Here is a 13484-nt window from a genome sequence, read left to right on the forward strand (position 1 = left end):
TCTGATATCAGGAAATTGGTAAAGCTTTGAGCTCAGGGACGCTACATTCTTTTAGGCTGGCAGATGCTCACGAATGCTACCAGAATGCTTTTTAAAAAGCGGCACTTTGGAAGTCCTTGGCCATGATGTGGCAGCATCTCATTCACCCTCCTGAAATGTTCAGGGACAAAAAGTTTCAACTTTCAATACCAAGCCGCACTTAAACCAAACTAAACTAAACGTGTTTAGAGGTTTCACTTGTTTTGAAAAGATTCTAATTCATCTAACGGTCATATCTAGTACATCGATTTTTTATTTTTTTTTACCTCCACTTGTGCTTCTGAGAGGCTTTATGTGTGGCCAGTGAACTCTGGCAACAGTGATCTGCTCTGACACACATCCTGCGGTCCAGGGTAGTGATTGATCAGACACTTGACACTTGACGGTCACCCTGACAGGCCAACAGGGTAGAGTAATAAAGCCCTCCACAGGTCGCCTCAGAAGTCAGGAAAGGCTGCAATCAAGCAGCTCGGCTTACAGAGAGATGGTCAGGATAGATGAGCTGGCCGAGACTTCATGAAGTGATGAGACTCCACAGTGAGATGAGAGTCACTTCATTTCAACTGTCCTAAAAGGGTTGTAGAAAAAAAAAACAGTGGACCTGTAGAAGGATGAACTGAACTGATTCGATTGGGTGTAAATCACTCTATCAATATCGTGTAAAACTGCGAGAGAGTTAGCTTGTGCGAGGCACATGTAATTGTGTGTGTGAGAGAGGGTGGGATTTGATCAGTCTTTTCAACAGAATCTCACTTCTCACTTGAGCCCTCTTGTACTAGCTATCATACCACACTCTCACACTGTAATAATGTCACTGTTTTATAGTGAGAGTGAGACCTAGTTGGATTGAGTGGTTTGATAGTATATGGAGGACAGATGACAGTGTGGAAGATCTGACATTGTGTTTAAGACTCTTTTTGAAATAAAAAGTATGAGTATTTGGGAGAAGCATGTATCTCATATAAGAAATGTTCTACTGTACATCTCTGTTGGGTCCCTGATATTCTTTCATATTCATATAGGTTTTATATAGTGCATGCTTTCATATTCATATAGGTTTTATATAGTGCATGCTTTCATATTCATATTTACCTGAGGTCAAAATAATTCATTTACATAATTTCATGTACTGATCCATTGTAACGTGTTCATTTTCCAGCTTCAATAAAATATACCCGACAGGAAAATGTTTTCATTTACAGTGTAGTAATTGACTGGCAAACCCTGCATAATAAGGTGCAAATTGAAGTTCAGAAATAGATTATGTAGCAGCAGCTGTCAATGCCTTTGAATCTAAGCATTTTTACATTTGTTACGAAACACCCATGATTATACCTGTCAAAGTGGCAATTTCTTATTTGTAGGAATATGCTGTGTTCTGCGGAATTAATATGTATTTAGGTATTTTGTAATTTATTTATTTACTTACTTAAATTCTAATTCTTATATGCTAAATCCATTTGTTATTTAATTACATTTGCTCTTACATACACTTAACATATACCATTCCCTTTTTTCACTAAAGTACAAACAACTTTGTTAAAATGCATGCTGTTTTGGTATTGAGGCAGTTGACCATAGGGGAAAGACACCTCCCACACACAGCTGTACCTCGCGGGCAAGCATGACACTTTGGTGGCCCAGCATCCGTAATTACCCAGGAGTGACTGTCAGCGGGCACTCTCAGGGGGCTGCTCTGCTCCCAAAACACAGCTAAGCGAGCTTCGCTATGATGTTCATAGGAAGTTAGTGTCGGCTTTCAAATTTGAGGCTACAGTTCCTTTTTTGTTGTTTCTTTGTGACTAATTATTTGAAGACACCATCTGTGCAGACTGCATTACTAGATGTGTATGGCCATGGGGACGTGATAAGTGCTAAGTTTCATTCAGGTCAGGTTGTTTACTTGGAAGAATGTGAGGCTTTTACACTGAATTATTTCTATTTCTATTTCAAATAATTGGATGTTTTTTCCTCAGGTCTTACAAGGCCCGTGTGGTAGGCATGAAAATCTTAAAGATGATGATGATGATTATTAAGTAGTAACAGTAGGAGGAGGTCTTACAAGGCCCGTGTGGTAGGCATGAAAATCTTAAAGATGATGATGATGATTATTAAGTAGTAACAGTAGGAGGAGGAGGTCAGAGACGGTTTTACATCGTGAGCCATTGACCCAAGATTAATTTAAGGTTTGGCTGTAGGCACGTTTTGTGGATTGTGGAATATATATTGGAATGATTTCACATTCCTATTACTATAGCAGTTTAATAGAGAATTTCATTAGAGTTCTTTAAGCAGCGCTTGCCTCTAGGGAGATTAGACAGTTAGGTTTATTGTTCTATTCAGAACAGACCAATACAAACAACCCTGATAGGCAACCCAGATATTGCCTGTTGAAAATCAGGGATTGGAAAGGCCTGATGGAGGGTGTGGAGAGGGAAGAGGGGTGGACTAATTAGCCTTCTTTGTGTCCTGGGCCTGGTCCTTATTGTGCAGAGGCATGGCAAGACTTTTCTCTCCCTTTCTTTTTTTTTTTACCCGGCCAGCATATTACAGTGGGATTAAACTGAAGGAGCTGAAGGCTTTCGGTTGGCATTATTAAAGCTCGCCTCCCGCAAACTGTGCCATTGTGACGAACCGCGTGGTTTTAATCTGTGAGACCCACGCCACCAGCCAGCTAAACAGGGCAGGGGGGAGACTGGAGGTGGGGTGTGGGGGTGCGCCTCTTCCGAGAAAGGAATGAATTGTATCTCATCCAGACGGGACTGCATCATGTCACTCAAGTCCGACCCCACCTTCCCCTCCTCATCGATTGTGCGCCTCATATCTCCCTGGCAGGTATTGTGAGATAGTCTTTAGAATCGCCGCAGCGAAGCCTCACCGGTCATTCAGCATGCAGTCTGGTTTATTAATGTCCATGTGAATGCGCCGCTGTGTTGGGAGCCTCTGGGTGCCGGGGCCAGCGTTTACCCAGTTATTTTAATGGATGTCTGGAGAGCGCTGCTAATGAAGGACAAATCCACTGCATGGCCAACACCAACCAAAGGAGCACTGAGCACTCGGGACTTGCTGTACTGTCCATCATTTTAGGCAGCTAATGGGAAGAAGAGAGAAAAAAAAGAAGAAAATAAGAAATAAACAAACACTCACTCTTGCTCACATCAACACTGATGCGCCTGAGCAAATATATTCAAGTCCTCAGGCAGATCTAGTCAGACATGTGGCGTGTGCAGGTTATTGCCTGATGTGTGGGCAGATCGCTCCATCTTTTGTTTCAGCTGAAGCCTTTGTGCAGAGCCACCGTCTGTCTGCCCGACGCTCCCTCGCTCTCTCCCAACACAGATCAATTAGACACGCTCAGATAGGTGACAGCAATTCAATCAAATAATTAACAGCCGTTTAATGCTCATTAACAGAGATGCATTGGGCTCATTTGATGTGTCATTACAAGGGAGTTTCAAAGGAAAACACTCGCCGATCTGCGTTGCTCTGTGTTTATGTCTGTGTGCCATTAATAAAAATAGACCGACACAACAAACCAGTCTGGTCTGTCTTCTTCAAGCAATACGGTTTAACCTTTGACACAGTGCATTTGACTTTGATATCTCTGCAACTATTGACAACGAGAATTTAAATGGTACCTGTGGCTGTTTTATCTACTTCATGTCAGTAGAGCACACACACACACAAACAAACACACACACACACACACACAGGGAGGACACAGTGCACATCACTCTGCTGCACAGTCAATTCAATGGTATGCATTTTAGAATGCAAAAAGTGGTGTCACTGAGTCAACTTAATGAACTGCTAGCCCCAATCTCAAGTTAATTTCTCCTCAAGGACAACAATTACTTTCAGTGCGGTTCATCCTCCCACCATCTATCAGCCACTTACTCTTGCCCCCACAAATAGGTTTTCTATAAATTAATTTGTTAGAAAGACTCCTTTCCATTTATGCCATCCAAAGTTCAAACAGTTCACTTTCGCAAGCAGTGTTACATTGGTAAATAGCTATTAACATGAGGACATTAAAAGCGGATATAGGGATGACAAAGACAACATTAGCAAATAAATATTGAGTAAATAGGTGACTAACTAACCAACAAAATAAATAAGGAAACAATTAATTACAAAAATGTATATATGCAAATATTTAGATGCTGAAGACTTGTCAGAGTGCAAAGACATGTCAGTAGAATATTTATTAATATATTTACCTTTGCATGTTTGTTTTGGTGCAAGGGAATTGGACTGGGTGATCTATGCAACACATTTCAATATAGCAGTGTTTAGCACAAAACAAAGAAGGATAAGACTTGACTTAAGCAGTTAGCTTGAACAGATGGCCAGTGTAATGCATAATAATAATGCAATGCAATATAGGAGGAAAATGCATTTTCCCGCATTGCATGTTGGGATCACTCAGAGTCTCTTACCTTAGGCAATGCAGAAGCTTCGCTAACCCCTTGCACATTGAAATACAGTTCTACTCTTAAGATAATTTCTGTTTTGAATACAATCATAGCATAAGTCAAATGAACTGAATTCTATTAATGTTAATTCTATTAATGTTGATTCATTAATTATAAATCAAAAATCTGAATTATAAATCAGAGACTGTATTTTTGAGTTTTTGTTCAATTTTGAACTTAAATTAAGGATATTCTTGCAATTTAATATTGCTGTGATGTCTGAAGATACTTATAGGAACCTACTATAGGTACTACTATAAGGAAGATACTTTTAAAATCATCTACTCATCCATCACATTATTATTTCTAATGGGAGCAATAAACAGTTGCACGTTGTAAATATGGTGCACAATCCATGTGGCAAGAGGGCACATGGTATGGACATACAGCTCACTGGTTTCACTGAAAAAACAGATTGCATTCATAATATTTAGGGCTTATTCATATTAAGCATATTCACAGAGGTAAATTCTGTCTTGCATGACCCCATTAAAAGTAAGTCCTATTCCTTTGTATTCCTCCCTAAGTGTAACGCGCCTTGCGCTGAATTCTAACCTCACTTTGCAATCCGACTAGTAGTAAAGTAGTCTAATAGTAGTACCGGTTCCAGTCCTACGGTATATGTGTCAGTCGAACCTATTGTTTGACATGGATTAACTTCTGATCATTTAGATATAGAGATAGATATGACATAGGAAGCAACTAATTGAGAAAATATGTTCTTAATCTTCCCCAAAATGTCAGAGAATAAATAAATAAAAACACAGGATTGCAAAACATTTAAAAACCATTTTCTCTCTGGTTCTGGAGGTATGCCAGCAGTATTGTGAGCATTACAGCTCGGGGCCGTCATCGTTTGATTGAACAGTTAAGACCCTGTGAGTGATATCAAAAGGTCAAGTCTGAATCTGCGTGTCTGGGGATTCGATTTTCAAACGGGCCGCGGCTCAGTCACAGATCCTCTTCCCCCATTTCCACGGTGGGGTTCCACTTGTTGCCCACTGGGGAGTGACAGTCCTTTGGTATCGCTGTACTTATCGTGCCCGTGTGACTCTGCGTTACAGATGGTGTCAGTCACAGCTCCTATCAGCCACTGGAACAGCTCTGCCCGGGGAGAGATTAGCAGGCTGCAAATGTCAGCGACCCCTCTTAATGTCACTCCTAAAAGGAGGGGTCCGTTTCGTTTGCAGTCTCAGCCATTTTTTTTGCCTCAATTTCATTTCACATTTTTCGTTTGTTTAAGACAAAAAGAGAGCCACACACATGTGATTTTAAACAGGCTTATGTTTCAGCCACTACACTTTTATTATGATCTTTTTTTAATAGTGCTTTCTGGTGCAGAGTTTTTGTCTTTAACTATGATACATCTACTTCAGTCAAAAAAAAAATCAACAAACCTGGCCCAGCTAAACTAAAAGCAGGACACTATGTTTCAGAACAATATGGGGCTGGTCCAAAAGGCCTTCCTTAAGTAAGCTGTAGCCTCGGAAGCCGACTGAGGGACATGGCAGCCATTTACAGGACACATGTACTGGAGCCCCGTGATGGAGTGGCCCATTTTCAGCTATGATTCCGCTGACAGAGTCATTTATCACTCAGACAATCCTCATAGCTCGTTAGCAGCTGTTGTTTGGTCCCAGTAGAGGTACACATGTGTGTATTTGTGTTAGTCTGAGTTTGTGTTGTCAGTGAGAGAAAGAGAGAGAGCTCCAATGTTTTATTGAATGTTTTCTAAACAAAAACAACAGTTCTCACTCCTTCACCCATCTAAAGCGGTGTGCCTGCAATAATAAGTAAAGGCACCATTTCTCTATTTCAGTGCAAATGTGAATGCCCACAGACAAAATACTGAGGCTTACGTTTTAACAACATTGTTGCACAGGTTTTGCATGTGGGAGGGATTCCTGTTCTGTTTTAGTTAGTGAGTCTGTGAAGGTCCCATTCATGTGCAGAGAACTACACAAGCATGTGTGTGTTGCCAATGAGGCTTCATGAGGTGAATGAACTCAGAAGTACTTTTAGTTCTGGTCAGCTCCCTGAAATTGTAATTTAGCTGCAGCTTTAACATAACAACACTTCATGCAGCCCACCTCTGCGGTTCTATGGACTGCAGACTGCTTTGGAAACAATACCCACCTACTAAGCTGCTCTTTTTTTAGTCCTGTCACGTGGGGACAAATAATTTCCTCTCGCAGGCCGTTTTTAACTCCTCTGTTTATTTATTTATTTTGCCTTATTTATTTATCCATTTATACCAAAAGTAAAATCAAGGTCAGCACACATTGGCTGCAAATATTCATTAAAATTCATTGCAATGCAAATTCCCCAGCCTTGGGAGGCGAGCCCCTGACAGGTGCTGACAATCCAAACAATGCGCCGAGTTGGGCTAACCTGAGGGCCTGATGCTGGCGGAGTAAACACAACCGAATAAAACAGTTTGAGGGCATTTAGTGTTCCCTTCTTCACCTCTCTCTCTCTCTCTCTCTTTCTTTTTTTCACTCACCGACTCTCTTTAGGAGAAAACTGGTTTAGTCAATGGTTTAAGAGATGGCGATTCTGAGAAAAGGTGGTATTGAACATGAAACCTCGTGACATTTTTTTTTCCCTCCTCCTTCTTCAGCCACCTTCGTTAAACTGACTTTAACAGGAAAACTGAGGCTAAGAACAGATATGTCACAAAATGTCGTCAAAATGAAAAATGCAGCTGATTTGTGAGGAGAGAGTGTTTTGCTATGGGAGACCCAGGAATACACACACCATCTCCTGTGGGGAAATGAGGTTGCTGACCAAGGCAATGCAGTTTCAGAAACCTTCCGCTAGCAGTCATAATGAGACCAACAGCATTCAAAATATAAACAACATTTACCACATACTCATCATGTTTTTTCAGAGCAGTTTATCATTGTTTTGTCTGCGCCTGATCTTTCTACAGTAGCTGCTAGTAAGCTGTCAAAAACTTCAAAGACAGAGACATAGTGCTTCGACTGATGTTTACCATGACCTCCTTTTCAACCCAGGAGCTGCAGAGTAAAAAAACGAAACAAAAAGAAAACATCAAGGGATGCAGGGATTAATGGAATGAAAAACAGAGCGGGATTAATATTGCACATACAGCATAGACTTCATGGCCTCAAGGGATCCTCCGACAGAAAGAGAGAAGATATCGCTACTAATCCCCAGTGAACTTCGGGAGAAAAAAAGCTCATTTCTGCCATTTGCACACTTTATGACAGTCAGGACTACCTGACTGGATTAGATATCTCAGGTCAGGTAAGCATGTTAATGAGGGAGAGATAATGTACAGGCCAGACAAGAAATGGACCCCAACAGTCTGACTGTACAGTATTCTGCATATGGCAACGTTATTAACCACAAATAATTTAATTTGAAACTAACTAACATTCATATAAATTCTGTTATTACTGTGGCAGAAACAATGCTTGCCATGCAGGTCGAATCACGTTGTACACAGTGCTGTGTGGTAATATATTATGAACACATTGTGGTCAAGTATTCAAAACGGGCCGCAGATTTTAGATATTTTGCTCAGAGGCAGTGAGGCCATGGTGGACAATAGTAGTATGATGTCCGTGTGTCCGCCTTGTGTTTGAACCGAGGTGTGATAAATGCACCCTTATCTTTCCCTCTCCAGCGTGTGAAGTGGGCTACTACAAACCCACAGCAGGGGGCCAGCCCTGTGAGAAGTGTCCGCTCCACAGCCACTCGGAGACCCGAGCTGCCCTCACCTGTCCCTGCGACGCCAACTACTACCGAGCCAGCGCCGATCTTCCTGCAGCTCCCTGTACAAGTTGGTGAACACAAACACACCATTAAATCTTACTGTGGCCAGTGAGAAATGTCTTGACTAACAGCATGATTTCTGTTAATTAGGTAATTACAACTCTGCAGCTTAAAGCTAATTATCTGTTAGAAAACATTAAATAAGCCACCATTTTTTTTTTATCTGAGAAGTCTGCAAATTACCCAACTTTATGTAGAAGGCTTTTATTTCCTTTTTCTTTCTTTTTAAATGGTTTCAATCCGAACGACAACCTCACCCTAAATTAATTTATTTGAACTGTAATTACTGATAACATTTCTTTAGCTGAACATTTCTTATTTATGTCCAGGACCCCCCTCAGCACCCATAAATGTGATCTCATCAGTAAATGGCACCTCTGTGAGCTTGGAGTGGGGTTCTCCTGTGGAGAGCGGTGGGCGCAGTGATGTCATCTACAATGTGACGTGCCAGCGCTGTGCGCAGGACTGGAGCCAGTGTGAGGACTGCAGCACAGGAAGTGGCGTGTCAGGGGTGGGGCTTGGCGTTAACAATGTGGGTGGGAATGTGGTTAAGCTGGGCGGAGGGGCAGGCGTGGTGGCTCGAATCGGGACGCCTCTGATCCGGTTCATACCACAGCAGACGGGTCTCACCAACCCTCTGGTGACTGTTCTCAACCTGGCGGCGCACGCCAACTACACCTTCCGCATCCATGCCCTGAATGGGGTGTCTCGCCTGAGCAACGAGCTACCGCAGTTCACCACCGCGAATGTGACCACAAACCAGGCAGGTAAGAAATGTCTGATTTACTATGTCATAGGTGGCGTGATTAAGCAGGCCCATCACCTCAACATAGAACGTTTGGTTGTATAATAATTAATACAGTCATTACTCTCAAAAGAACAAGATAGCTTCGTTTTAAATATTAAGTAAACATTTATACATTTTCTTCTGTGCCCCCCATTGACCATAGGTAATTCTAACTCTTGAACATGGTCTCCTTCATCGGGGTGCAATAGTCTAGTGCCAGTACAGTGGTATAGCTTTATAGTATATCTGTTTCTTTCCTTCAGCTCCATCCCAGGTGATCGCCATTCGACAAGAGAATGCTAGTCAGAACAGTGTCAGTCTGCTCTGGCAAGAACCAGACCAACCCAATGGTGTAATACTTGAGTATGATATCAAGTACCACGAGAAGGTAAGATGTTTAGGTATGAGGTGAAATCATATTTTACCTACTCTTATGTTTACACACAGCTATCGTCAGTCGATCAGTGTACATTCAAGGGGATTTCTTATACTGGTCATGGGGATTTCTTATAATGGTAATTATGACTACAATAATGTTAACAGCGCCCACCAATATGGAATCTTGTAATTACTTGGAATCACCTTTTATTGTCCTAATAAAATTCACTTTTTTGGGGGTTTTGCAGTAAAGTGCAGTTATTGAAAAACAAAATCCCAACACAGGAGAAATTATAATGCGCAACAAGGTTCTTTTTTTTGACAAGCACTTGCTTTAGATGTCTCCGCTTAAGTAGGAGGGTTCATGGCAGCAGTTAATTGAGAGGAAATAGCTAACAATTGCCACTGTGTGACTGATTTGGTCTGATTATTGAAAGTGACAATGACAGCAAACAAGTGGAGGGAGCCAATGGCAAATGCCAGAAGTGAAGTTAATTGCCGCTCGAGCTGAGAGCTTTCCTGACTAATGGGGCAAAAGTGGTCTCAGCTGGGCCAGAGGAATTAGCAAACAGCCCCAGCCTGACAAGGTAGCTATGCAAATAAGATTTACGTGTAATTCCCCTTTTCACCAACTTGCGGCGTGTAGTCCAGGGGAGTCCCTCAAGGATGCTAAATTAGTGGCACCAATTTAGCGTGTCTATGACAGATAAACTGAGGCTGTCAGCTCCTGGGGGAGAAATGCCATCCTCACATCCACTTAAGCAGCACGACTCTGCAGCGGAACCAGGGTCATGAACCTAAGTGAGTGCGTGCGTGTATGGGTGGGATTTTATAGGACCGTGGGCAGATTAGCATGCAGCTCCAGATGTGTTACTCGAGTCATCCAAATGAGCACACGGGATGGGTTAGTGAAGCAGGAGAGGCTACAGTTTAGGCGGGATGGGTTAGTGAAGCAGGAGAGGCTACAGTTTAGGCGGGATGGGTTAGTGAAGCAGGAGAGGCTACAGTTTAGGCGGGATGGGTTAGTGAAGCAGGAGAGGCTACAGTTTAGGCGGGATGGGTTAGTGAAGCAGGAGAGGCTACAGTTTAGGCGGGATGGGTTAGTGAAGCAGGAGAGGCTACAGTTTAGGCAGAAACAGCCCTGGATTTCACCTGTGGAGTGTTGGTACAAATCCTTGGCAAAATGTTATTTAGAGGTCTTAGCGTTTGTTAAACTCTCCCCAGAACTTACCCAGATCCACCCGTGGTATATAAGATAATTTGCATCACTCAGTGGAAGCGTGGGGCTTTGGGACCCTGCAGTGGTGTTGCTAACTTTGGGCTGTTTTTCACACAGGACAACGAGCTCCAGAGTTACTCAACAGTCAAAGCCAAGAATACCAGTGCAAAGGTGTCCGGCCTGAAGCCTGGCACTCGATATGTCTTTCAGGTGCGAGCCAGGACCTCAGCGGGCTGCGGACGCTTCAGCCAAACGGTGGAGATCCAGACGGGCAAAGCCGGTGAGAGTGAGCCACAGGTTCCATAAACCTGTTGTTGCACCTATCAGGTGCTAAGTGTCCAGAAAACCGTGATAAATCCTCATCAGACAAATGATGACATGGTCGCTTACGGATGTGAAATACTTCTTTTCAATAAGCATGCGATAGCATGACATATATCAAATGCTCAGTATTTTTAGTACGGAAGGAATTTGAGAATTTGGGTTGTCACTCCCCTGACTACTGTTACATATATCACGAGAGGTCACCCTGTCATGAAACCCCCCTTTTCTGCTAAACTTGAGCCATTTCAAAGCAGAAGTATTTTCAGTGAGTGACAAGGATATTTATGTCCTCACTTATGTGAGGATACGCATGTTTGGGAGGATGGAGGTAGACTGCAGACAAACTGTTTTTGAGGTTTCTGGGTGTAAGCACAACAATACAACAACAATAATGTCATTATATCCCACTCTGAGATGAGAGGCCTTGACATGGACACTCTATAAAAAAAAGCCAGCCTTCATAACAAAGTGACACAAGCAAAAACTCCCATCATGGCCAATGTGATGCAATTTTGTAATGGTTAGAGAATATGTAAATGACAAGTGACATTGGTGAATAACTTTTTTTTTCCGTTTTGTGTCTTCTGAACAGTCCCTTTGCGCTACGACACAATGACAATCACCTGGATCTGCCTGGCTCTGGTGACCAGCCTAGTCACTCTCCTGACTATTATCATCTGCAGAAAACGGCAAGAGGAGTACTTTGACTTGTCCACCTATACTGTGTATCCTCTTTTCTCACATTTGTTTCATTTGTTGTTCATTTGTATGGCTCTGACTAGGGCTGAACGATTTGGGAAAATAATCTAATTGCGATTTTTTACCAAAATATTGCGATTGCGATTTAATATGCGATTTTTTTTTTATCCTCTTTTTTTTCCCAACAAAACGTAGTGAATGATTTAAATATGACCAACACAATATTAGATACATTTAGTGTAAAATATTCTTTCCCACATTTTACATTTTTATTTAACTGCTCATTACAGAAACAAGAACAACAAATCGGTGGCTTTGCCATTGTGCATTTAAGTAATTTAAAAAAAGTCATTTTAAGTATAAACACTAGGCATGCACTTTTTAAACACTGTGTGCAAAATGTAACATCTTAAAAAAAAAATAATAATAATAATTAATCTTTTTTTTTTTTTTTTTAGACCACGTTTTTTAATCGCGAACGTTGCGGTTAGAAAATCGCGTTCTATCATATCGCGATTAAATCGCAAATGCAATTAATCGTTCAGCCCTAGCTCTGACCCATCTCCATTTTTCTCCATCCAATGGAATATCAATGTTTTTTACCAGACTTTTTAATTGTTTTATTTAGTGCATGTTTTATGCAGTAGTGTAGTGTTTTATATTACAGTGTGTCAAAAGCACATCTGCATCAGTGATCTTGATATGCCCACTCCTGACCCATTGTGTAATAATATTGGCAACATAGTAATGTAATATTATTTTTTCACTGTAATATTTAATTGGATACCTTGTGGGATGACCCACAAATATGTATTTCAATAATTATTCAAATCGTTATGGGATATCATCATTCTCTAATTATGGAGAGATGATATTTTCTCCAGACACTTCAGTCAACTCCTTAACAACTGTGAGATGATTGTAGTTTTTTAAATTTGGAAACCCAAATTAATATTATATATGGCGTGAAAAAAATACATCCAAAACTATTCACTAATTATATCTACTTTATATTCTAATCATGATTCATGGAGCTTTTATTACTTTAATCTATAACTTTTGTGTTTGGAGTTATGTGTTGGCGCATATTATTCACCAGACGGCTGGCTTATTGCTTTAGACTTTAAATGAAATTACATTGATATAGAACTATTTACAATGCAAATGTTCGCAGATATCCTTAAGCTTCCTCTTTTTGATGTCTGCAACTTATATCTCCATAAGACCATGTGGGATAATTAGATTCATTTAGCTCAGTTCTTGTTGACTTCAATGGAAACAAACTTATTTTTCAACTGGGAATTTATCTTTAGGGCAGGGTAAGAACACTGAGCAAAGCAAACTGTCTCATATGACTTAGACGCATTGAAAAGATGACAGTATCTGAACATCCTGGGGTGATTAAAATTCTAGGGTTTAATTAATTTTCATATCTAGGCTCTTTTTTCGCCTATATTGTATTCAAGCACAGGAACATTATATCAAAAAACACAATTCTACTTCTTGGGTCCTTAACGATTGATTCTGTTGCTTGTGTGATGCAGACACTGCGGTTATAGCAAGGCCTTCCAAGACTCTGATGAGGAGAAGATGCACTATCAAAATGGCCACGGTAGTTTTCATTCCTTTTTAAAGTGTCTTCAGTATTTCCCAGCCACGGATATCTCATATTTCTCTCATTTCAGTGTTATTGAAACAGCTGTAGTCTCTGTCTGTGTGTCTTTGTGATTCTGACTTTGATAGGTTTTTTGTCTTATCCTGC

The 13484-nt window shown here is 41.1% G+C and overlaps 1 protein-coding gene and 1 long non-coding RNA gene across 3 annotated transcripts in view; both read left to right on the plus strand.

Annotated features, from left to right (window-relative positions):
• The window catches only part of epha8 (eph receptor A8), a 52208-nt gene that overhangs the window by 33176 nt on the left and 5548 nt on the right, over positions 1-13484 (plus strand). Inside the window, exons 4-9 of one of the 2 annotated variants that reach the window (XM_031568214.2) lie at positions 8167-8322; positions 8645-9082; positions 9366-9490; positions 10817-10979; positions 11616-11748; positions 13267-13334. In XM_031568214.2, coding sequence (XP_031424074.1) covers positions 8167-8322; positions 8645-9082; positions 9366-9490; positions 10817-10979; positions 11616-11748; positions 13267-13334 — 1083 coding nt within the window. The remainder of the gene's footprint in view (positions 1-8166; positions 8323-8644; positions 9083-9365; positions 9491-10816; positions 10980-11615; positions 11749-13266; positions 13335-13484) is intronic. The other variant, XM_031568215.2, reaches the window with a different exon arrangement.
• On the plus strand, positions 1588-3181 carry LOC122132922. The gene is made up of 2 exons (XR_006152437.1): positions 1588-2015; positions 2095-3181. It is a non-coding gene; the product is annotated as an uncharacterized LOC122132922 (long non-coding RNA).

Source organism: Clupea harengus, chromosome 5, assembly GCF_900700415.2.
Source record: "Clupea harengus chromosome 5, Ch_v2.0.2, whole genome shotgun sequence".
NCBI lineage: Eukaryota > Metazoa > Chordata > Actinopteri > Clupeiformes > Clupeidae > Clupea > Clupea harengus.